Here is a 24,994-nt window from a genome sequence, read left to right as displayed (position 1 = left end):
TGTTTTCAGTTGAATTCATCGGTGTTCAGGGAGGATGGACAAGGACCTGAAACTTTGTTTCCAGGTTGCGCATCTTAATAGTTTCTCCTCAGTATGTGAACATTCTAGTGAGAAGAAGGGCCTAAAGACCAAATTCCCTTCTTGCACGCGGAACAGATGAATGGCTTCTCCCCACTCAGGATATATCAATGGATTTGCTGCCAGGATGACTGAATGAATCCTTTACCACAGTGTTCACATTGCAAATGTTGTGCTCCAGTTGTCTGTCTGTCTCTCAAGATTTTACAGTTAGTTGAAGCAATGGGACGCTTGCCTTTATCTGTCAATGGCATAGATCATAAGAGCAGGGAGGTTGGGTCTGTACAAGACTTTGGTCAGGCCACAGATGGAGTGCTGTGTGCAGTTCCAGTCTCTGCACTACAGAAAGGATGTGGTACACTGGAGGGGGTGCAAAGGAGATTCACCAGGATATTGCCTGGGATGGAGCAGTTTGGCTATTAAGAGAGGCTGGAAAAACTTGATATTTCTTTAGAGCAGAGAAAGCTGAAAGGAGACCTGACTGAGGTGTTTAAGATTATGAGGCTAGTAGACAGAGTGGAAAGAAAGCATATGTTCCCCTCAGTTGCAGGTCAAAAACAAAGTGTGGGGAGGGGAGGCATCATTTTAAGGTGAAAGACAGGAGGTTTAGAAGGGATTTGAGGAAAGTATTTTTCACCCAGAGGGTGAAGCAGATAAGACAGCAATTTTTAAGAGACATTTAGATGGACAGATGAGCAGACAGGAAACAGAGAGATAAGGACCACATGCAGGCAGATGGGATTAGTTTAGAATGGCATCAGGGTCAGCAGAAACATTGTGGGCTGAAGGACCTGTTCCTGTTCCGCATTGTTCTATGTTCTACAGTGGTAGGGGTCTGGAATATACTGCCTGGGAGGCGGGAAACTGCACCAGCTTTAAAAAGTACTTCAGTGAGCACTTCAAAAGGTCATAACATTCAAAGCTATGGGCCAAGTGCTGGAAAGTGAGGCTAGTGTAGATTTTATAGAAGCCCCTACAGTGTGTGGAAGCAGGCTATTCAGCTCAATGAGTCCTCACCAACCCTCTGAAGAGCATCCCATCCCGACCCACCCCATCCCTGCAGCCTTGCATTTCTTAAGGCTAACCCACCTAGCCCGCACATCCCTGGACACTATGGGGCAATTTAGCATGGCCAATCCACTTAACCTGCATAGTTTTGGATTGTGGGAGAAACCAAAACACCCAGAGGAAACTCAGGCGGACACAGGGAGAACGTGCAAATAGAGTAGTTTATTGTCAGTGCAGACTCAATGGGCCAAAAGGCCCCCTGTGTACTGTGTGATTATTAGCCTTGTTCACACTCAAAATGTGTGTACAGTTCCCTGCTTTGAATGGTGCGATGATTTTTCAGACAGCATTACTGGATAAACCCTTTCCAAACTCACTTGGATGTATACGTGTTTGCCTCAGTGGTTTCCCTTAAACTGATGTTTAACGCACAGAAGACAAACATTTCTCCTACATTCAGGGGTCAATGATATTGAGCTTCTGATGAATTGAGCGACCTGTCAGATCTTGACACGAAGTCTGATTTGCATCTCCTCTTCTAATATCTGTTTAGTGGGTTTACAGAACTCCTCACTGAGTAAAGAATTGACAATTCTTGAAATATATCCTACATTATAACTTCTTCTCCCATTGGCTAAAATCCAAGCACATCACATCATTTCCTTTCTCCGCTCCCAGCTTTCACCTGTCTTCTACTCTCACAGGGTTCAAGTATAGTGTCAGAAAAAACACAGGCAAGAATACAGCCCTTTGAGCCTGCTCTGCAATCCATTATGATCCTGGTTGACTGGCAAATTCAATACAGCCATACAGCACGGAAACAGACCCTTCAGTCCAACCAGTCCATGCTGACCATAATCCCAAACTAAACTAGTCCCACCTGCCTGCTCCAGGCCCATATCCCTCCAACCTTTGCCTATCCATGTACTTATCCAAATGTCTTTTAAACGTTGTAACTGCACCCGCATCCAACAGTTCCTCAGGAAGTTAATTCCACATGCAAAGCTCATGTCTTTTTTAAAATCTCTCTCCTCTCACCTTAAAAAAATGTGCCTCCTATTCTTGAAATTCTCCCCGTATCTTTCGATACCCTTTTCGCTCCAAGTGCTATACCAATTCCTTCTCGAAATCACATACAATGTTTTGGACTTGACCGCTTTCTGTGGTAGCGAATACTTAATGGCCCTGTGTGCAGATTGAGAATAAAATGAATGATTCAATAACTTTCATTGCTGGTCATACAGCCCTGAATTCTGCCCAATCTCTGTGGTTTGATTATAAGGAAGCAGCTGAGGCAGATGATCAAATTGCCTCAATACGAGTGACAAAAGAAGATTCTCTTACTTGTTGTTGGGAGCGCAGGAGCGTGGATAGTGCAGAGGGCTGTTTTAGGTTACAAAGGGACATTGATAGGATGCAGAGCTGGGCTGAGAAGTGGCCTGAAAAGTGTGAGGTGATTCATTTTGGAAGGACAAATTTGAAAGCAGAATACAGGGTTAACGGAAAGATTCTTGGCAGTGTGGAGGAGCAGAGGGATCTTGGGGTTCATGTCCACAGTTCCCTGAAAGCTGCCACCCAGGTGGATAGAGTTGTTAAGAAGGCGTATGGTGTGTTAGCTTTCATTAATAGAGGGATTGAGTTCAAGAGCCGTGAAGTTATGCTCCAGTTATACAAAACCCTGGTTCAGCCACATCTGGAATATTGTGTCCAGTTCTGGTTGCCTTATTACAGGAAAAATGTGGAAGCATTGCCTGAAATGGAGGCAAGGTCTTACGAGGAAAGGTTGAGAGAGCTAGGGCTTTTCTCTTTAGGATGACGAAGGATGAGAGGTGACTTGATAGAGGTATACAACATGATCATGATCAGAGGTATAGATAGAGTGGACAGCCAGATACTTTTTCCTAGGGTGGAGGTAGCTAGTACGAGGGGGCATAGTTTTAAAGTGAGTGGAGGTAGATATAGGGGAGGCGTCAGAGGTAGGTTCTTTACTCAGAGAGTAGTAGGGGCGTGGAATGCATTGCCCGAGAGGGTAGTGGAGTCGGCCTCATTTGGGGCATTTAAGTGGCTATTAGATAGGCATATGGATGATAGTATAAGGTAGGGGTGGAGGTTAGATAGGCCTTAGGTTTAGGGTAAAAGTTCTGCACGACATCATGGGTCGAAGGGCCTGTACTGTGCTGTACAGTTCTATGTTCTAAGGACAGAGGAGACAAGAGAGAGAGAGACAGTCCTTCACGTGGAACTAATTTTTGTTAGAGATATTAAAAAGACTCCACACACTTTGTGTTTAGCAAATTTTTTATTTCTTTGAATACTTACAGGTATAAATTGGGCAGGAACAAAAACAGAAGTTGCTCGAAAAGCTCAGCAGGTGAGGCGGCATCTGTGAAGAAGAAGGAAAAAAAGAAATCAGAGTTAACATTTGGGCTCCGGCGACCCTTCCTCAGAACGGTTCGGTCCTGGATTCGATTTAAACCGTGAAGTCCAGTTTCTGGAGTTAATGGTGAACTGGCGGGTGCTGCAGCAGGGTGGACCAGGGAGTGAATTTCTTGCCACACGTCATGCAGGTGAATGAACAGTCACTTCCCCAGCGTGAACGCGCCGGTGCATCAGTAGCGAGGCCGACTCTGCGAATCCCCTTTCCCGCACACGGAGCAGGAGAACGGCCTCTTCCCGGTGTGAACCCGCTGGTGTTTTGTAAGGTCAGACGATTGCCTGAAGCCAGTCGCGCAGTGAGAGCATCTGAATGGCCTCTCGTCGGTGTGAACGAGTTGATGGCGCGTCAGTTCCCCAGATCTTTTGAAGCACTTCCCACAACGTGGGCATTTGAAGGGTCTCCCATCGGTGTGGACCCGCTGGTGGCTCAGCAGGTGGGACGACTGAGTGAAGCCCTTCCCACACACCGAGCAGGAGAACGGCCTCTCCCCGTTGTGGACCCGCCGGTGTCTCAGCAGGTCGGATAACTGAGTATATCTCTTCGTGCACTCGGAGCAAGCGAATGGCCTCTCCCCGGTGTGAACCCGCTGGTGTTTCTGCAGAGTGGAAGACTGAATGAAGCCCTTCCCGCACTCGGAGCAGGTGAAAGGTCTCTCCCCCGTGTGGACCCGCCGGTGCGTCCGAAGGTCGGATGATTGAGCGAACGCCCTGCCGCACTCGGAGCAAGCGAACGGCCTCTCCCCGGTGTGGAGCCGCCGGTGTTTCTGCAAAGTCGACGACCGACTGAAGCCTTTCCCGCACTCGAAGCAGGTGAACGGCCTCTCCCCCGTGTGACTGCGCCGGTGGGCTTCCAGCTCGGAGGGGATTCTGAATCCCTTCCCGCAGTCCTCACATTTCCACGGCTTTTCCCGGCTCTTACTGCACTGATGTTGGGACAGACCGGATGATAAGGTGAAGCCTTGGCCACACACAGGACATGTGTACGCTTTCTGCCCAGTGTGACAGCGGATGTGCCTGGAAAGGTCAGATGGTTGGCTGAAGCCTCGTCCGCACATAGAGCAGATGTGACTGGTGCCATTTCGCTCCATGTCCAAAATCCCAATCACGATTTGAGCTTATGATGTGCCGGGCAAATCTTCCGTCAGACCTGATGTCATATTTCAGTTTCCCAACTGCAAATCCTCCCTAAATTCGGGTTGAAGCAGAGAGAAGTGAGGAGGAGCTCAGCATGCGTTATTGATCTGAATAAATCTGGCACCTGTGGTTCAGTGGTTAGCACTGCTGCCTCACAGCGCCAGGGACCTGGTTTCTCTTCCACCCTGGGGCGACTGTCTGTGTGGAGTTTGCACATTTCCCCCAGCCCCCCGCCCCGTGCCTGCGTGGGTTTCCTCCAGGTGCTCCGGTTTCCTCCCATAGTCCAAAGATGTGCAGGTTAGGGTGGATTGACTGTGCTAAATTGTCCCCTAGTGTCTTGGGATGTGCAGCCGAGGTGGATTAGCCATGGGAAATGCAGTGTTATAGGGATAGGGGAATGGTTCTGGGTGGGATGCTGTTTGGAGGGTATGCATTCGATGGGCTGAATGGCCTGTTCCCACACTATAGAGATTGAGATTTTTTTTTAGTAATTTGTGAAGCCTCCGTTGCCCTTCAGGAAAGGGAACCTGCCACCCAGTCTGGACCTACCAAAGAATTTTTGACCTGTTTTGAAAGTAAAGAGAAAAAGGGAGGGCCAGGTCAGATGATGAGGGGTCATATTCCTCTACAAATTGACCAGAACTCTGATAGAATTTCCCAAACACTCTCAACCTCTACTACAACAAGATCCAGGGTGGCAGGTGCACATTATCCCCTCCAAGTTACACCCCTTCCTAAATTGTCTGACATCCAGTACTGGATCAGCAGAAATTTCCTCAATTTAAACGTTGCCGTTGCCTTCAGTCCCTGCTGCAAACTCCACCTCCTCACCAATTACTCCATCCCTTTCCCTAGCAACTGCCTGAGACTGAATCAGGCTGTTCAAATCCCACGCTGGTTCTGTTGCTTCCTACCTCTGTAATCTCCTTCAGCCTCTCAATTTCCGTCACTTCCTCCAGTTTCAGTGGCCTCCCTGTCTCTGTCACCTTCTCTAGCCTCACAACTTCCCTCAGCCTCATAATCTTTCCTATCTCTGCAATCTCCTCCAAGCCTTACAAAAGTCTGAAATCTATGTCCCCTTTAGCTCTCCCTGTTTAATTCTAATTGTTCCACCTCTGGCAATGTAATTAAGTTGCCTTCGCATGACCTCTGGAATTTCCTCTCAAAACCTCTCTGCCCCTCGTCCTCACTTTCCTGGTTTTAAATACTCCTTGAAGCCCAAACATTTGCTCATCTGATCTCAGATCATTTTATGAGGCTCAGTGTCAACCTTTGTTTCCATTCTAACACTCCAATGAAACACCTTTGAATAGATAATGATGTGAAAGGCGCTACATAACTACAAATTGTTGTTGGCTTGGAAATAAATTGCTATCCTGTATCATCGCTGGTTAAATAACACAACAGCATGGTAACAGCACCTTCACTATATGTACTGCAGTGGTTCAAGAAGGTCAAATATCATCTTCTGCAGACGACCAGTGATCGGCAACATCTGCTGTCTTAATTGTGAAAAGACAAGGGGAATGGGACGAGCTGACTTACTCTGACAGAGAGCCAGCACAGACCTGACGGGCTAAACGGTATCATTCTGTACTGTATTTACTCAATTCTTCTGTGACTCACTAAGAAAAGGACCCACGTTGGAGTCAGGGATCAAGCTCTGTCACCAGCACCCAGCCTGATACAACTGGTTCTGAGGTGGTCTGCCTGTGTTTCTAGGCTGGGTGCTGTGTGTGATGCCCACAATAAAATAACAGCAAAATATTACAGCTGTTGGAAATCTGAAATAAAAAGAGAAAATGCTGAAATACCCAGCACGTCTGGCAGTATCACGGGGACGGGAACCGAGTCAAGTGTTTCAGGGTGTGCAGAATGAATTATGGGGGAACTGAGGCGGTGCAGAATTTGACGGTTAAAATAAGCACAGAAAGGGAAGAGAAATGCACCACAGCATATTAGAACCATCTGCTGACTATGGAAGATATTGAGTGAAGATGAAACTGGTAAGATAGCAGCACATTGTCAGCACAAGAAGAGCAGTGGTGCAGACCTAATTTAGACTCGGTCAGCTGAAAACGCAACCAAGTAGGCCACTCAGCCCGTCGAGTCTGCTCTACCCTTCAATAAGATTTCGGCCACTTTGCTTACAACCTCAAACCAGCAGACCTCTGATAACCCTTCACCGCCTTGTTCCACAAGAATCTATCCAGCCCTGCCTTAAAAATATTTAAGGACTCTGCTTCCATCACCTTTTCAGGAAGGCTCATGACTCTCAGAGAGAAAATAACTTCACCTAATCTCTGTTTTGAAAGGGCCACCCTAGTTATTTGCACTGTGATCCCATTAGCAGAGAATACCCTCTCTGCATCTACACAGCCAAGGCCGCTCAGCACCCTATACACTTCAATCCAGTGACCTCTTACTGCTATAAGCTCCAGCATGTATAAACTCACCCTGTCCAACATTTTCTTATACATCTAATCTAGTAAATCTTCTCTGAACTGCCTCATACTCCTTTACAGCCTCCTTTAAATGAGAATACCAGTGCTGTGCATAGTACTCCGGTATGCTGTATATCAGAAGCATAACCTTCCTTTTTTTGTTTTGAATTCCCTGCAATAAGTGATATCAGTCTTCTGGTTTCCCCTAACGACTTGCTGGCCCCACATATGAACCTTTTGTGATTCATGCTGTTACGAAGTTATGTAGAGTCATGGTGAACTGGACGGAAGGAAGCGAGAATTTGTTTGTAAAAAATGATAAGGGAGAACTGTGCATGGTCCCTTTAAGAGATAAAGTGCTTTTCTATGCTTAAGAGATTTATACAAAAAAAGATGCGTCTGTATGTAGCTGAAGATGAGCAGCCAGTTCTAAAATGGAAACATGTATCAACTGGCTGTGTGATTGTAAACCTTGGGCTTGTTTTGATGTTTTGGCAATGAGCAGGAATCAGCCAATTAATTTAACCCAAGCACTGAGCGATTGAAAGCCAATTGAATTTAAATCTGAGATAACAAGGTGTAGAGCTGGATGAACACAGCAGGCCAAGCAGCATCGGAGGAACAGGAAGGCTGGCGTTGTGGGTCTGGACCCTCCTCTGATGCTGCTTGGCCTGCTGTGTTTACCCAGCTCTGCACCTTGTTATCTCAGATTCTCCAGCATCTGCAGTTCCTACTATCTCTGAATTTAAATCTGATGGTTTTGACAACTCCGGACCAATGCTATTGTAAGAAAATTGGTATGTCATCCAAGGTATATAAGAAGAGGGTTTTGAAAATTGGAGTGAGAGTGAACCGTCATCTGAGAAATGAGCACCTAGCCCTCACAAGAAATTGCTAAGATCTCTAAGAAAGCATCTCTATCCATAAAAGGTACCGCAACAGCACTTCTAGCTAAGAATCTTCACAGAGAAAACATCCCTGACAGCAGGATCAGCAGAAGAACAGTGTTTATGACTGGGCAGACAGTGGAGAAGGCAGAGTATTTTGGAAGTCACAGTCTGTGTGGACTGTGAGAGAGTAAGTTTTAATTTATCTTTCTTTCTTACTACTCAGGTTATATAAGTGGGACTTGTGTTTATTGGAGTAGCGTACCAGCAGAATTTTGCTCAGTTAGGGAATAGTTAGGAGTTGGCGAAATCGTTCAGTTTGTTAGTAGTTCTGTTAATTTGTTCACTGTTAGGGTTAAATAAATAAATTGTTACTTGTTACTTTTCTTTCATTTAACAACCTCACCCCCTCCTCTTTAGATGCAGCGGGTAGTCAGTTTAGACTAAGCATTGCAATCTCTCATTATTTAAATAATATACTTATTTTTTATTCTTCCCACCAAAAAGAACAATTTGACATTCTTCTACATTGTACTCCATTTATGAAGTCACAGAGTCATACAACAGGGAGATAGACTTTTTGGTCCAACTAGTCCATGCCGAACATAATCCCAAACTAAACCAGTCCCACTTCATAGAATTCCTACAGTGTGGAAGCAGGCCATTCAGCCCATCAAGTCCACACTGAAGAGCGTTCCACCCAGACCCAACCCCACTTCTCCTATCCCTGTAACCCTGCGTTCCCATGGCTAATCTACCTAACCGATACATTCCTAGGTGCTGTGGGCAATTAACATGGACAATCTACCTAATCTGCACCGCTTTGGACAACGGGAGGAAGCCGGAGCACCCGGAGGAAACCCATGCAGACACAGGGGTAGACCATGCAAACTCCACACAGACAGTTGCCCGAGGGTGGAATCGAACCCGGGTCCATGGTGCTGTGAGGCAGCATTGCTGACTGCTGAGGCGCTGTGCTGTCCACTTTCCTGCGTTTGGCCCATATCCCTCCAAACATTTCTTATTAACTTTTTTTTTAAATGTTGTAACTGTACTCGCATCCACCACTTCCTCTGGAAGTTCATTCCACACACGAACTATTCTCTATGTAAAACATTGCTCCTCATTTGCCACATCTTTGCCCACGCATTTAACCTATATCCCTTTGAAACTTCCTTAAGCCTTGTTCACAACATACCAGCAATGAACATAGAAATATCAGTGAAATACTTATCAAAGCTTAAATGCATGCATTATAAGAGACAAAGGTAGTTCAACAATGGCAGACCGTTGATCAGAGCGGGCAGAGATGAAACTGAGACTTGGATTGATATGGATTTAATCCTCAATAAACGGGTCACACTGTCCCCAGTGCTGTGGAACTTCTCACAGATAATGGAGCACAGCATTAAAAGCTTAAAATTGTCGACTGAATGATCAAGAGTACTCAACTTGAGCAAATTCACTGTTTTCAATTTGAAAATCTCCTGTTGGGAGCCTGCAGCTGGAAAGGTATCAGAAGAACTGGAGTCAGAGAAAAATCTTAACAGTTGAGGAAATTCCCAGGGAGTGGGTGATGTCACTGTGTAAATGTCGCTGTGAGATGACATCAAACAAAAACAAACACAGCACCCTGGGTGTGTGCAAACCAGAGATCACAGTACATTGTGAAAGATGAGATGGTCCCTGAGAGGGGGTAGAGGAGATTTACCAGAGTGGTTGATGGTGAAGTATTGTCATTGTGTTCTGAGTTCATGAAAGTGCGGTTACTCTCTCTGGAGCAAAGAAGGTTGAAGTGAGATTTGGTAAAAATGCACACCTTTATCACAGGTTTCTGTAAGATTAATAAAGCTATTCCCATCAGCTGATTGGAATACCAGGGTCTGCCTGGCTGGAGGGTCTGAGCTATAAGCAAAAATTGGATAGGCTGGGTGTTACTATACAATGGAATAGTAAGAGGCAAGAGGTGTCCTGATAGTGGTATATAAAGTTATGAAGATCACAGAGAGGCATTTTTAAAAATTGGTAGAGGGTTCAGTAACCAGGGCACATAGATTCAAGTAAATGTTCCCTTTAGTTAGCATGGCTGTGCATGAGTGCAATACTCCAAGGTTCCACAAATGGCAACTGACCTCTGCAGCCTGGAGGAGAATTAGAGGTAAGAGTTACAAAGCTAAGAAAGAATTGGAAAACAAATTTCTTCACTTGGAGGGTACGGGAATCTGGAACTCAATTGCCTGAACTTAAGTATTATTTAGATATTCACTACATTGCCATAACCTCCAGAACTACGGTCCAAGAACCAGAAAATGGGATTAGTGTAGTAAGATCCCTATAAATCTGGTGGACAAAATGAGTTAAATGGCCTCCCTTCCTGCTGGAGGCATCTAACAGTTTCTGATTATTGACGTAATGTAAAGATTTTCAGAAAGAGGCGCAAAGGAAATACAAAGAAGCAATTTATGCAGTAAGTGATACTAACCAATTCTTTACACCCAAAGGCCGATAATATCCTGATTAATTGAGTGATTCTGTCAGATTTTGATGTGATGTCTGGTTTCAGGTTCTCGATTGGTAATCATCTTGTAATACCCTGTAAAAGAAGTTTGCAAATTCTATGACCATCACTCCAGGATATTCGTAATATCCCTTTCCCTCTGTCCCTGCATGACTACACATGTTCTCTGCTGCACAATACCCCTCGTCATGGCTAGTCCTCGTTTCGAAGATGATGTCTGCTCAGGATGGTGAGTTTCTGCCCTGGGTCTTCATGTGACTGGACAGAATCACAGATCTTTGGACATCTGGGACAGTACGTCCCATCAGGTAGTGGAATCCAGAAAACAGGATTTTATTCCTTTACTTTGCTTCTAAGCCACAGCTCTGCCTCATCAATAAGACATTGGGTGTGAAGGCTAATACAGCCTGATGGACAAGTTGTCTCCCTTCTGAACAATGGGTAGCTGATTCCACCTATTACTACCAAACGTTGCCCCCTACAAAGATGACGGCTGCGCACGTACTCTGCTGCCTAGTGACCCTAATAAAGATGGCGGCCTTCGGCCCGGGGACAATCACGGTAGAAAACCTGGAGGCGTCTTTCCATTTGGTGCGACCGGGAGTTTCTTATTCGGAATTTGCGACTGACACAAAGTGCTCTTGAAACCTCTCCGCCCACCCGCAGCTCCCACCGATCCGCCTGAATCTCACCCTTTGTGGATTCGAGAAACAAGTCATGGACGATCAGAGACACGGACACGGACAGCGACTGCGCATGCGCTGTACACGGAGTCTCCAGACCGGTTCCACGCATACTCCTTCCCGCGTCCAGAATGATTGACGGCATCTCCAGACCAATAGGTAAAGAGGGCGGTGTTGCATAACCAATTGGTTGCAGCTGTCCCTCCAACCAATGAACTGGAGGCGGGGCTGAATAAAACGTGACACATTCAGAGCAACAGAGACTGGAAAGATCGTAGAATCCCTGCAGTGTGGAAACAGGCCCTTCGGCCCAACAAGTCCACACACCTCCCATTCCCCCTATAGCCCACCTAAATTCCACATCCCTGAACACTACGGGCAATTTAGCATGGCCAATCCACCTAGCCTACACATCTTTGAACTGTGGGAGAAACCTAGAGCCACCCAGAGGAAACCCACACAGACACAGGGAGAACATGCAAACTCCACGCAGACAGTCGCCTGGCAGTAGAATTGAACCTGGGTCCCTGGCACTGTGAGGCAGCAGCACTAACCACTGAGCCACTGTGCCACCTCAATTCATTGAGTGATACATTGCAATGATCACAGAAATAGGGACAGGATTAGGCAGTTCAGCCCCTCAATCCTACTCTGTCATTCAGTAGGATCATGGCTGGATCTGATATTCTTCACGTCCACTTTTCTGCCCTTTCCCCATAACCATTGGTTCACCTACTGCTCAAGAATCTATGTCAGCCTTAAATATACACAAGTATTCCGCCCCCACAGCTCTATGTGGCAAGGACTTCCAAAGACTCACAACTCTCTGAGATATGCAATTTCTCCTTATCTAGTCCTTAATTGGTGCTCATTTACCCTGAGCTATACCTTTGGGTCTTAGACTCCCCCATGAGGGGGAAGCATCCTCTCAGCATTTACCCTTTCCAGCTCCTTAAGAATCCTATATGCTTCAATGAAATCACCTCTCATTCTAAATTCCAATTAATACATTCCAAAATCTTTCATACCCAGGGATCATCTTAGTGAACCTTTTCTGAACATCTCCAATGAAATAATGTCTTTCCTTAAATAAGGTGCCATCAACTGCTCACAGTACTCCAGTAATGTTCACACCAGCACCTTGTACAGTTGCAGTGAGACTTCTCTACTCATATCCCGGCAGGGAAATTTGCTAGGACTGCTCAGGAGACTTTAAATTAGTAAGCAGGAGGGGGATGGGACGCAAAAAGGTGGTGAGAAAGGAGATAAGTCTGAGGCTGGTATAGTTGAGAATAAGAGTAGGTCAAAGAATCAAGGCAGGCAGGAACAAGGCTGAGAATGAGGTAAAACTGATAACAAACTGCATTTATTTCAATGCAAGAGGCCTAACAGGTAAGGCAGATGAACTCAGGGCATGGTTGGAATATGGGGCTGGGATATCACAGTTATTACAGGAACATTGCTCAGAGAAGGGCAGGACTGGCAGCTTAATATTCCAGGCTTTAGATGCTACTGGAAGGAAAGAAAGGGTGGGTAAGAGAGGAGGCGGAGTGGCATTTAATGTTAAGGATAACATTACAACTGTACTTAGGAAGGGTATTCCTGGGACTATGTCCACTGAAGTTATCTGGGGAAGAAATAAGAAAGGGATGATCACCTTATTGGGATCGTACAATAGGCCCCCAAAAGTCAGCGGAAAACTGAAAAGCAAATTTGCAAGGAGATCTCAGATATCTGTAAGAATAATAGGGTGATAATGGTAGGGGATTTTAACTTTCCAAATATTGGGACTGCCATAGTGTTAAGAGCTTAGATGGAGAGGAATTAGTTAAGTGTGTACAAGAAAATTTTCTGATTCAGTATGTGGATGTACCGACTAGAAAAGATGCAAAACTTGATCTACTCTTGGGAAATAAGGCAGGGGAGGTGAGTGAGGTGTCAGTGGGGGAGCTCTATGGGGCCAGTGATCATAATCCTATCAGTCTTTAAATGGTTATGGAAAAGGAGAGACCTGATCTAAAAGTTAAAGCTCTAAATTGGAGTAAAACCAATTTTGACGGTATTAGGCAAGAACTTTCAAAAGCTGATTGGGGGAGGCTATTCACAGGTAAAGGGGTTGTTGGCAAATGGGAGACCTACAAAAATGACATAACGAGAATCCAGAGGCAGTATGTTCCTATTAGTGTGAAAGGCAAGGCTGGTAAGTGCAGGGAATGCTGAATGATGTGAGAAATTGAGCTCTGGTCAAGAAAAAGAAGGAAGCAAGTAGCAGGTATAGACAGCTGAGATCGAGTGAATCCCTCAAGGGCAATAAGAGCAATAGCAGTATACTCAAGAGGGAAATCAGGAGGGTAAAAAGGGGACATGAGATAGCTTTGGCAAATAAGGGATCCTATAAATATATTAAGAATAAAGAGAAACTAGGGAGAGAATAGGGCCCCTTAAAAATCAGCAAGGACGCCTATGTGTGGAACCGCAGGAGATGGGGGAGATACTAAACGAGTATTTTGCGTCAGTGTTTACTGTAGAGAAGGATATGGAAGCTGAAGGACTTGCAGACATAAACAGTGATATCTTGAAAAGTGTCCATATTACAGAGGAGGTGGTGCTGGATGTCTTCAAATGCATAAAGGTGTTTAAATTCCTGGGACCTGATCAGGTATATCCCAGAACTCTGTGGGAAGCTAGGGACGTGATTGCTGGGGCTCTTGTTGAGATATTTGTATCATCAATAGCCACGGGTGAGGTGCCGGAAGACTGGAAGTTGGCTAACGTGGAGCCATTATTTAAGAAAGGTGGTAAGGAAAAGTCAGGGAACTAAAGACTGGTGAGCCTGACATCAGTGGTCGGTAAGTGTTGGATGTGATTTTGAGGGCCAGGATTGAAATGTACTTGGAAAGGCAAGGGCTGATTAGAGTCAGTCAACATGGCTTTGTGTGTGGAAATTCATGTCTCACTAACTTGATTGAGTTTTTCTGAAGAAGTGACAAAGAAGATTGATGAAGGCAGAACAATGGACTCTATCCTCATGGCCACTTTCCTGTCCTTTTCTCATAACCTTGATTCCCACTACTGATTGAGAATCTATCAAAGCCTTTAATATATTCAAGGACCCTGCCCCCCACAGCTTTCTGTGGCCGAGGAGTTCCAAAGACACACAACCCTCTGAGGAAGAAATTTCTCCTCGTCTTAGTCTTGAATTAGAACCCCTTTATTCTGAGGCTATGCTCTCTGGTCCTAGACTCCCCCACGAGTGGAAACATCCTCTCAGCATTTATCCTCATAATTTTAGTCTGTCTTTCCTATTGGAAATTCTGAATATGGTCATTCCCACTGTCTGGTTGGTGAAGAGAATTCTGAGACTGGTTACTGTCATCCAGTACACCCCCAAATTAGCCAGTTGTTGCTCCCATGGCCTCAGGTACTGTGAATGTGGTTTATATTCATAATTTAGAACATTCTTCCTGAATTTCACTTGCTGTAACACTTTCTTTTCTGCTGATTCCATTTAGAGATCTAAAACTACACTAGTTCTGAAGGTTCACTGGACTTGAAATATTAAGAGTCTGAAAGCCAGAAATAAAGGACAGTTTCAATGGGCACGTGGTAAAGTGTGGATTATCATTTCCAGCACTGTCTCTGTTTAATACCAAAATCATCTTTGGAGTGTCTGACAGACTCTCTGGAAGAGCTGGGAATTCACCATGACAGCAACCAAAGGTAAAAGAACTGAAATAATCTAAAGTTAAAAAAATGATCCTAAAACTGAGTAATCAGTTTTAAAAAGAGACAATTTCAACTGCTCTTATGCTGAAGAAATCAAGAACTTGACAGTGTGTTTGAAATAACCTGATTTATTTAACAATGCCAAGATATTAGCCCACTTACAGAAATCATAAACACTGGTGGACATAGACACCAGCTGTCTGAATGGTTCAGTTCTGGATGTGACTTACAGTAGCAGTAGCAGCAGAATCAAAAACATGCAGGGGAACAGGGGGTAAACAAAAAAAATCAATTATTTCTACTGCTTAGACAGTCCAGGAATAGGTGACAGAGACTGAAAAGTAGAAGCAGAACCTTCAGGGGCTAATTAGACCAGATGAATGCCACTGAAATTTAACACAACCATGTCAGTGTTAAGGCTCCAAATGAACCTCCTCCCATCCTCTGAGGAAGAGTCATTTGACCTGAAACGTTAACTCTGATTTCTCTCCACAGAAGTTTTCAGACCTGCTGAGCTTTTCCAGCAATTTCTGTTTTTGCTGCTCCCATCTTTCATCCAAATCCGTCATTGTAACCCTCTCCTTCCTTCGCCCTCCTCTGCTTGTCTAGATTCCCTGCAAACACATCTATATTGTTTACTTTAAACACTCCCTCTAGAAGCCGGTTCCACATTCTCACCACGCTTTGAGTAAAAGAAGTTTTTTTTCTCTGAATTCTGTATTGGATTTATTCGCAATTATCTTATTTGATGCTCCTTCTCACAATGGGAAAGATTCTCTCTGTATCCAGTCAATCAAAACCTTTCATAATGTTAAGGCAGAAACTGAACTGTCGGGCAACTGCACATGCACATTCACAGCGTGCAGGGAATAACACAAATGCTATTGGGTACCAGCAAATGCAGCCTAATTTTTAAGGTCTGTAATGAAGTCACCCTCTCAGCCTTCTGTTCTCATGATTAGAGACTCAGCCCATCAATCCTTTACTACTCTCTAAACCCACACATTTCTGGTATCATTGCAAATCTTCTCTGCTCCCTCTCCAGTGCCTCTGTATCTTTCGTATAATATATCCACCAGAACTGCAGAAAGTAGGCAGTAAGGTTTTCAATCCTGGACTCTGAGATTATCCGAACAAATTGTCATGAAGATACATGATTCTAAAGTTGTTAATGAAGAAACAACATTTCAAAGATGTGTGTGATAAAGAGACAGGAAAAACAGGTGAGAACAGTTTACTGATCCAAGAGATGCAGAGGGACAGCTGATCTCTGTAGCTGGTGGTAGTGTCTCTTAGCGCGAGTCAGAAAGTGGGATTTAGGCCAAAGCTAGTTCAGATCAAATTCAGAATGTCTTTCCAGTCCAATAGTGATGTTTTGCATCTCAAGGAGCAGTTTTAATCTTTAGACAGTTCATTCACACATAGGTTATGAGATCCAATTACATCAGAGTCAGATATGTCTTGTTTCAGGTCTGGCATAGATAACAGGCCTGTGGAAGCTTTACTCATATGATAGAGTGAGCTATCTCTATAATATTGCAGGAGTCTCCTCAGACTTTATAAATTTATTAGACAGTGATTTCTCAGACTGTTACATCGATTCGATGTGTCTCTATTCCAGTGTCAGAGGGATTTCTGAGATGGGAGGAAAACATTTGCAGACTCTCAATTCCCCAACAATTCCCATTCCTTCTCTTCACGCTGGAAAGTAAAGGTGCTTCTGTGTGGAATGTGCATGTCAGTAAGAATTGACAGCAAAGATTCATCAATCAACACTTTCTAATGAGAGAGAGAAACTTTTAGACACAAAATTGAAGGATTTTGAAGCAAAGGTCCGTTTAAGATTGAAGTAATGATCCAATGACACTGTGCGAAACTAATCTCTGATGTGAGCTCACAAAATTATGGGGAAAGGTCACAGACAGCAATTCTTAAAGGGACTCTGGAGTCTCAGAAGCAGAATCAGCAACCGATCCAGGATATTGAAATGCAGCCCAGTTACGGAGATTATTAACATCGGCACAAAACAAACTGCCCAATGCAAAAGGAATCAACATGGTTCATCCCTGTATGTGATTACAGTCACTGTAGCAGCAGGATCCAACTTGTGTGCTCACTGGTGTACCACCAGGTTTGTCGGCTGAGTAAATTCTTTCCCACGTTTGTGAGGGGTGAACGACCGCTCCCCTGTGTGCGTGCGCTGGTGTTCAGTGAGGCTACCTGAATGCCGGAAACACTTTCCACAGTGAGCACAAATGAAGGGCTTTTCCCCAGTGTGGACCCGCTGGTGCGACAGCAGGTGGGATAACTGAGTGAATCCTTTCCCACACTCCGAGCAATTGAACGGCCTCTCCCCTGTGTGAAGCCGCTGGTGAGAAATGAGGCTGGACAACTCAGTGAATGATTTCCCACACTCGGAGCAGCTGAAGGGCCTCTCCCCGGTGTGAACACGCTGGTGTGAAGTGAGGCTGCCTGAATGTCTGAAACTCCTTCCACAACGAGCGCAGGTGAACGGTTTCTCATTGGTGTGAATGCGCTGGTGGGTCAGCAGGTGGGATAACTGAGTGAAACCCTTCCCGCATTCGGAGCAGGTGAATGGCCTCTCCCCAACGTGAACCTGCTGGTGCCTCAGTAGGGTGGATGACTGAGTAAATCCCTTCCCACATTCGGTACAAGTGAAGAGCCGCTCGCCAGTGTGAACTCGCTGGTGTTCAATGAGCGTAGACGAATACCTGAAACTCTTCCCACAGGAAGTGCAGCTAAATGGCTTCTCTCCAGTGTGAACGCGTTGGTGACCCTGCAGGCTGGCTAACAGCGCAAATCCCTTCCCACACACAGAACAGGTGAAAGGCCTCTCCCCAGTGTGAACACGCTGGTGGACTGTGAGATTGGATAATTTAGTGAATCCCTTCCCACACTCAGAGCAGGCAAACGGTCTCTCCCCAGTGTGGCTGCGTCGATGTGTTTCCAGTTGGGACGGGCAATTGAATCCCTTCCCACAGTCCCCACATTTCCACGGTTTCTCCCCTGTGTGACTGCGCTGATGAATTTCCAGCTGGGACGGGTAATTGAATCCCTTCCCACAGTCCCCACATTTCCATGGTTTCTCCCCAGTGTGACTGCGTCGGTGTACATCCAGCTGGGAAGGATAATTAAATCCCTTCCCACAATCATCACATTTCCATGGTTTCTCCATGGTGCTAGTGTCCTTGGGTCTTTCCAGGTAGGAAGATCAGTTGAGTCCTCATCCACACATGTACAGTTTTTTTTCCTGCTGCAAATAGTTAAGTTTCCTCAGGCTGTGTAATTGGTTAAAACATTTTGTTAGAACTTTCTCATTCATGTCAATTTCCACCTCAATACTTTTCCAGTCGTACTTATGTTTGAAATCTTTTCCCACAGACAAACATCTCTCTTTCCACCTTCAGAAGTGGATGACATTGAGGATATGATGACCTTGATGTGGTGCTTGGTTTGCATTTCCCATCTGTAAATGCTCCCCCTCGAATTCCCTGTAAAAGGAGTATACAGAGGTCATGTCTGCAAGTGTAGGACAGAATTTCAGAACAGACAATTGCACTTTCCGTGGAACGTTTTGCCTCATTTGTTCACCTGAAGCTGTAAATCCCCAAACAACAGAAGTTCCCTCGTCCTTGCACGAAAATCTAAACCCATGCCCCCCATCTATTTCAGCATTCGAGTCTTAATTTGTTACTACACCTGAATCTGGTGGTTTCTTGAGCATTTTTTCTGAGCATTGGACTGGAAACGTCAACTCTGATCCTCTCTCCACAGATACTACCAGACCTACTGTGTCTATTTCAACTCTCCCAAGTTTGGCTGTAGAGTGAAGATAAATCAACAAAATCAGAACCATTCACCTTCTCTCCTGGTCACAGGGACCCTGAGGTCCTACTGACTCAGGTCGACGTCCGTCACCCTGGGCCCCTACGCTGGATCCGCCTGAGGGGGCACACCTCGTTTGAAATCCGGTGCCGGTATGCTCTCATTCGGAGTTTGAGGTCTACAGAAAGTTTTTTTTAATGAAGCCTCTCCACCCAGCCCCAGCCGCCTGTTCCGTCCCTCTGCGCCCATTCAGCAGGATTTCACTCGCTACCAATTTCCGCGCGGCCGCTTCTCTCCACTTGCAGGGCACATTCCCAGGTCATAATGGGTAATTGACAGCGGATCCGGACCAATGGAAAGTGGGCGGGTGGGCCAGCCGCGGCTCCTGAATGGCACATCCTCCAACCAATAGGAATGGACACGGCTGTCTTGGAGGACCGGATACGTGCGGCTGGTCCTCCAGCCAATCCGAAGACTGGGGGGTGGGGCCACGCTGGTGACACGTGACCTCCTCCCCACTACTGCGACTGAAGAATGAATGAATAATAAATACTGGATATTGTGGGCCTGATAAAGGGAGGGGGACGTGGTTTGGAAGAAGCAGAACCAGTCGAAATTTTAAGCTTTTATAAACACTTGTATCGGCCACCAGAACTTAATTAGAAACTCTCCGTCTCGCGCTCGCCGCAAACATCTGGGGGCCTCAGGCGGGGACTGCCGCTGGTTGCCGCCATCTTTGTTGGGGTAATATTCTGCGGAATGCCTGCGCGATCGCCATGTTTACAGGGGCAATATGCAGCAAAGCGCCTGCGCTGCAATTTCTAATCCGGGGATTCAAAGGGGAGGATTTATGCACATGAAATTCAAAGCAGACAAATGTTTATCTTTTAAAAAAAACCCAAAAGAACTGCGGATGCTGTAAATCAGGAACAAAAACAAAGTTGCTGGAAAAGCTCAGCAGGTCTGGCAGCATCTCTGAAGGAGAAAACAGAGTTAACGTTTCGGATCCGGTGACCCTTCCTCGGAAATGTTTATCTCTGCTGAATTCTTAGCCTGGGCTGGAATGTGAGGGTTTTTTTGTAAACTCCATTTACAGGTATATTGAATGAGACTGCAGAGGGGAACCTCAAACAGCACAGCAAGATCTGACAGGCACTCGCTGCATCACGATCTGAAATAGCATCAGCTTTTGAATATAGGAGAAGGGTTGTCTGTTCTGGCTGTTGGAAACTATTTTGAATTTATAGAAACAGTGAAGACGAGAGCATGAACTGAATAGAAAGTAAGGACGTGAATTTACACAATTGAGGTGTTGTTGAACCGGGAGGCTCCGAAAGCTTGTGACTTCAAATAAACCTGTTTGATTATAACCTGGTATAACAAGGTGTAGAGCTGGATGAACACAGCAGGCGAAGCAGGAGCTCCTCTGATGCTGCTTCGCCTGCTGTGTTCATCCAGCTCTGCATCTTGTTATCTCAGATTCTCCAGCATCTGCAGTTGCTACTATCTCTGATTATAACCTGGTGTCGTGCGACTTCTGACTTTGTTCATTAGGTAAAGTTGCAATAGCAGAAGAGACATTGTTTAAGTAAGGACACACACAGATATAGATGATCGCAAGTTTTAAGAGTTGAATTTTAGAAGACAGCTAGCAAGGTGTCAGCGATAGTAGGAACTGCCGATGCTGGAGTCTGAGATAACAAGGTGTAGAGCTGGATGAACACAGCAGGCCAGGCATCATCAGGGGATCAGGAAAGCTGACGTTTCGAGTCTGGACCCTTCTTCAGAAAATATATTATAGCAAGGTGTCAGCATTGTCCAGTCTAGACGCAATAGGGGAAAGGATGAGACCATGAAAAAACAATTCAATTGAGGCAAAGTCAGGCAATGTTACTGAGGCGGATCACCCTATCACAAACCCTACAAACCCCTTTCACTTATTCAAACCCTATGATATTTCAATTTTTCCTCAATTCTGATGATGGATGATCATAAGCAAAGTATTTATTCTCTTTCTGTCCACAGACCAGCTGAGAAATTTCAGAATTTTCAGTTCATATCGCTGAAGTTGATGACAGGAATTGTGTGATTGGAAGCTCTTCTTACAGTGAAAATAATTTGCCATTTGTATGAACAGTCTGGTCTGGCCTCAGTTTCCGGTGAGTGTGAGGGTGAAGTGCTGAGTTTCATCCCAGTGTTTAAATAGAGGACATTTCTACTCATTCAGGACTGGATATCAGACAAGCCATGGTAGTGTGTTACCTGTGCTTCCTTGGTCTTTCTCAGAAGCTACAGAAAGTTGTGAACACAGCCCAGATCATCATGCAAGCCAACCTCTCGTCCATTGACAACAAAAACAGAAATTGCTGAAAAAGCTCAGCAGGTCTGGCAGCATCTGTGGAGAGAAATCATACTTAACGTTTTGGGTCAAGTGACCCTTCCTCACAACAGTTCTGAGTTCGACCCGAACGTTAACTCTGATTTCTCTCCATAGATGCTGCCAGACCTGCCGAGTTTTTCCAGCAATTTCTGTTTTGGTTTCTGATTTACAGCATCCGCGGTTGTGTTGGTTCTCACCCATTGACTCCATCTACACTTTTTGTTGACACGGAAAAGCAGACAACAAAGACCACTCCCACCCCAGGTATAGTCTTCCAACCTCTCCTGTCAGGCAATAGATACAAAAGCTGAAAGAGACACACCAAAAGGGTCAAGTACAGCTTCTTCCCTGCTATTATTAGACTGATGAATGGACCTCTCTAATTTCAAATCTAATGCTGATCTTACTTTTGTGCACCTCCTGTGCAACCATAACTTTGTATGCCTCTCTCTGTACACCCTATGGTCTGTATGCCCTTGTATGTTATGATCTGCCTGTACTGCATGCAAAACAAAACTTTTCACTGTACTTATGTACATGTGACAACAATAAATCAAATCAAATCAAATTAATGGTGAAGGTGGAAGCATTGGGAGATTCTGGTTGAGTTGAAGCAATATGAATGCTTTCTCTACTAACCACTGGCTCTCCCAGCTATTCCTCTCATTATTTTACTCTCTATCTCTCTTTATATCCCTCAGAGTCATACACTAATGAAACACACCCTTCAGTCCAACTCGTCCATGCCAACCAGGTTACCTAAATTAAACTCATCCCATTTGCCTGCACCTGGCTCAAATCCTTCTAAACCTTTCCTGTTCATGTGCCTGTCCAAATGTCTTTTGAATATTGTAAATGTACCTGCAACTACCACTTCCTGTGGCAGTTCATTCCACATACGAACACCCTCGGTGTTTAAAAAGTTACCACTCAGGTCCATTTAAATCTTTCTCCTGTCACTTCTAGTTTTTGGACTCACCTACCCTCAGGAAGAGACACCTTATAAAGTCAAATAAATCAGCTTTGTATTAAACACATTAACGTGCTGAATCCTTTCAATATCTCTAAGACAATTTAATACACCTTATCGATACCCTTCATTATTTTATAAACCACTGAAAAGGTCACCCCTCAACAGCCTATGCTCCAGGAAAAGAAGTCCCAGCCTATCCAGCCTCTCCCTATAACTCAAACCCTCCAGATCCAGCAACACACTTGTAAACCCTATCTGTACCCTTTCCAATTTAATTACATCCTTCCTAAAGCAATGCAACCAGAACTGTGCACAACACTCCAAAAGTGGCCTCATCAATTTCCCATGCAGCCAAAACATTACATCCCAACTCCCACTCCCAGTCAAGCCAGAATGTGAGAGAGTCTGGGTAGATGCCTTTCTCTGAAGGACATTGGTGAACCATTTGGGTTTTTATGACAATCCAAGTGCCTCCATGGCCACTTTTCTTCCTAGTACTGGCACCACAAAGTACCGGATTCATTTGGTTCAATTTCACAACCTGCCTGTGTATTTTTGTTGATTATCACTCAAATTCTTTTTTTTTACTCTTTTAACTCTGTTAAATAGTGTTTGAAAGGAAGGATTTGCAGTTGGAAAACTAAAAGCAACATGACATCAATATCATGAGACTTTGAACATCGAAGGAGAAAGCACCATTCACCCTGGGGAGAAACTGCACACATGTTGTGAGTGTAGACAACACTTCAGACAATCATCTGGCCTCATGAAACACAAGCAAAGTCACAGTGGGGAGAAACAATAGAAATGTAGGAACTGTGGGAAGGATTTCATTTCCCTCTGTGCCTTGAAAACACATCTCTGTAGTCACACTAAGGAAAGACTGTTCACCTGCTCTGCGTGTGAGAAGGGATTCACACAGTCTTAAAACCTGCTAGAACACCAGCAGGTTCACTCTGTTAAGAGGCCTTTTAAATGCCTGAATGCGGGAATTACTTTAAAAGTTCAGGGAATCTGATGTACTATTGACGTAATAACACCATTGAAGAGACCATTCAGGTGCTCTCACTACAGCACAGGGTTCAAGCAATCATCTGACCTCATTGTCCACTAGCAACTCCATACCAGGCAGAGGTCAGTCACCCGCTCAGCCTGTGGGGAAAAGGATTCACTCAATCATCCAACCATCAGTTCCACAGAAATTTTAAACCATTTCCCATCAACGTGCACATTCTGGATGAGAGTCAAATAAATCAGCTTCGTGTTAAACACATAGAGATATTGAAAAGATTCAACACATTAAGACAATTTAATTCAATATCGTAGGGCTCTCCATTTTTCCTGCCTCCTCCATCCTCACCTCCAGTAAAAAGTGTGAGGAGCTCATGGAGCTTTTTGTCACTTGGATCGAGACAATCTAATGAGCTGTTTCTGATGCTTCCCTCCCTTCCATAGTTCACTAGGCCAAACTTCCCAAAGTGGTGGAGGCTGGTACAATTACAAGATTTGAAAGGCATCTGGATGGGTATATGAATAGGAAGGGTTCAGAGGGATGCGGGCCAAATGCTGGCAAATGGAACTAGATTTATTTAGGATATCTGGTCAGCATGGACGAGTTGGACCGAAGGCTCTGTACAACTCTATGAATCTAAGATGCTTGTTCAGAAGTCTGCATGGTGAAATAGAGTCATAGAGATATAAAACACGGAATCAGACCCTTTGGTCCAACTCGTCCATGCCAACCAGATATTCCAGATTAATCTAGTCCCATTTGCCAGAATTTGGCCCATAATCCCTCAAAACCTTTCTTATTCGTATACCTATCCAGATGCTTTGCAAATGTTATAATTATACCAGCCTCCACCACTTCCTCTGGCAGCTCATTTCATACATGCAACACCTTCTGTGTGAAAAAGTTACCCCTTAGGTCACTTTTAAATCTTTCCCCTCTCACATTAAACCTCTGTTCTCTAGTTTTGGACTTCCCCATCCTGGAGAAAAAGACCTTGGTTATTCACCATATCCACACCCCCTTACGATTTTATAAACCTCTATAAGGTCACCCCTCAGCCTCCAACGCTCCATGGAAAATAGCCCCAGTCTATTCAGCCTCTCCCTATAGCTCTAACTGTCCAACCCTGGTGACATCCTTGTAAATCTTTTCTGAACCCTCCAAAGTTTCACAACAGCTTTCCTATATCAGGGAGATCAGAACTGCATGCAGTATTCCATTACTGGCCTGACCATATCTTACACAGCCGCAACATGACCTCGCAACTCCTATACTCAATCCACTGACCCTTAAAGGCAAACGTATCAAATGCCTTCCTCACTACCCTGTCTACCTGTGACTCCACTTTCAAGAAACTATGAACCTGCAATCCAAGGTCTCTTTGTTCAGCAACACTTCCCAGGACTTTACCATTAAGTGTACAAGTCCTGCCCTGATTTGCTTTTCTAAAATGCAGCACCTCACATTTATCTAAATTAAACTCCATTGCCACTCCTCAGCCCATTGGTCCACTTGATCAAGATCCAATCGTACTCTGAGGTAACCTTCTTCACTGTCTATGACACCACCAATTTTGGTGTCATCTGCAAACTTACTAACCATACCTCCTATGTTCACATCCAAATAATTTATATAAATGATGAAAAGCAGTTTACCCAGCACCGATCCTTGTGGCACACTGCTGGATCCAGGCCTCCAGTCTGAAATGCAACCCTTGACCACCACCCTTTGTCTTCTACCTTCGAGCCAGTTCTGTCTTCCATGTGATCTAACCTTATGAACCAGTCTACATGAGGAATTTTGTTGAACACCTTATTGAAGTTCATATAGATCACGTCCACTGCTCTGCCTTCATCAATCCTCTTTGTT

At 44.9% G+C, this 24,994-nt stretch overlaps 1 protein-coding gene across 1 annotated transcript in view; it reads right to left on the bottom strand.

Annotated features, from left to right (window-relative positions):
• LOC109920248 (zinc finger protein 271-like) overlaps positions 1-23,230 on the bottom strand; it is a 38,911-nt gene extending 15,681 nt beyond the window's left edge. The window contains exons 1-4 of the mRNA XM_048619379.1: positions 23,213-23,230; positions 17,030-18,426; positions 11,066-11,416; positions 3,704-4,636 (exon numbers count right to left, since the gene is read on the bottom strand). Coding sequence (XP_048475336.1) covers positions 3,704-4,636; positions 11,066-11,416; positions 17,030-18,110 — 2,365 coding nt within the window. The 5' untranslated portion in view covers positions 18,111-18,426; positions 23,213-23,230. The remainder of the gene's footprint in view (positions 1-3,703; positions 4,637-11,065; positions 11,417-17,029; positions 18,427-23,212) is intronic.
• Positions 23,231-24,994: the final 1,764 nt, after the last annotated feature.

The sequence above is a fragment of the Rhincodon typus genome, chromosome 42, assembly GCF_021869965.1.
Source record: "Rhincodon typus isolate 14 chromosome 42, sRhiTyp1.1, whole genome shotgun sequence".
NCBI classification, from domain to species: Eukaryota; Metazoa; Chordata; class Chondrichthyes; order Orectolobiformes; family Rhincodontidae; genus Rhincodon; species Rhincodon typus.
Note: the sequence above shows the minus strand (reverse complement) of the source record. Positions and strands in the feature narration are given on the sequence as shown.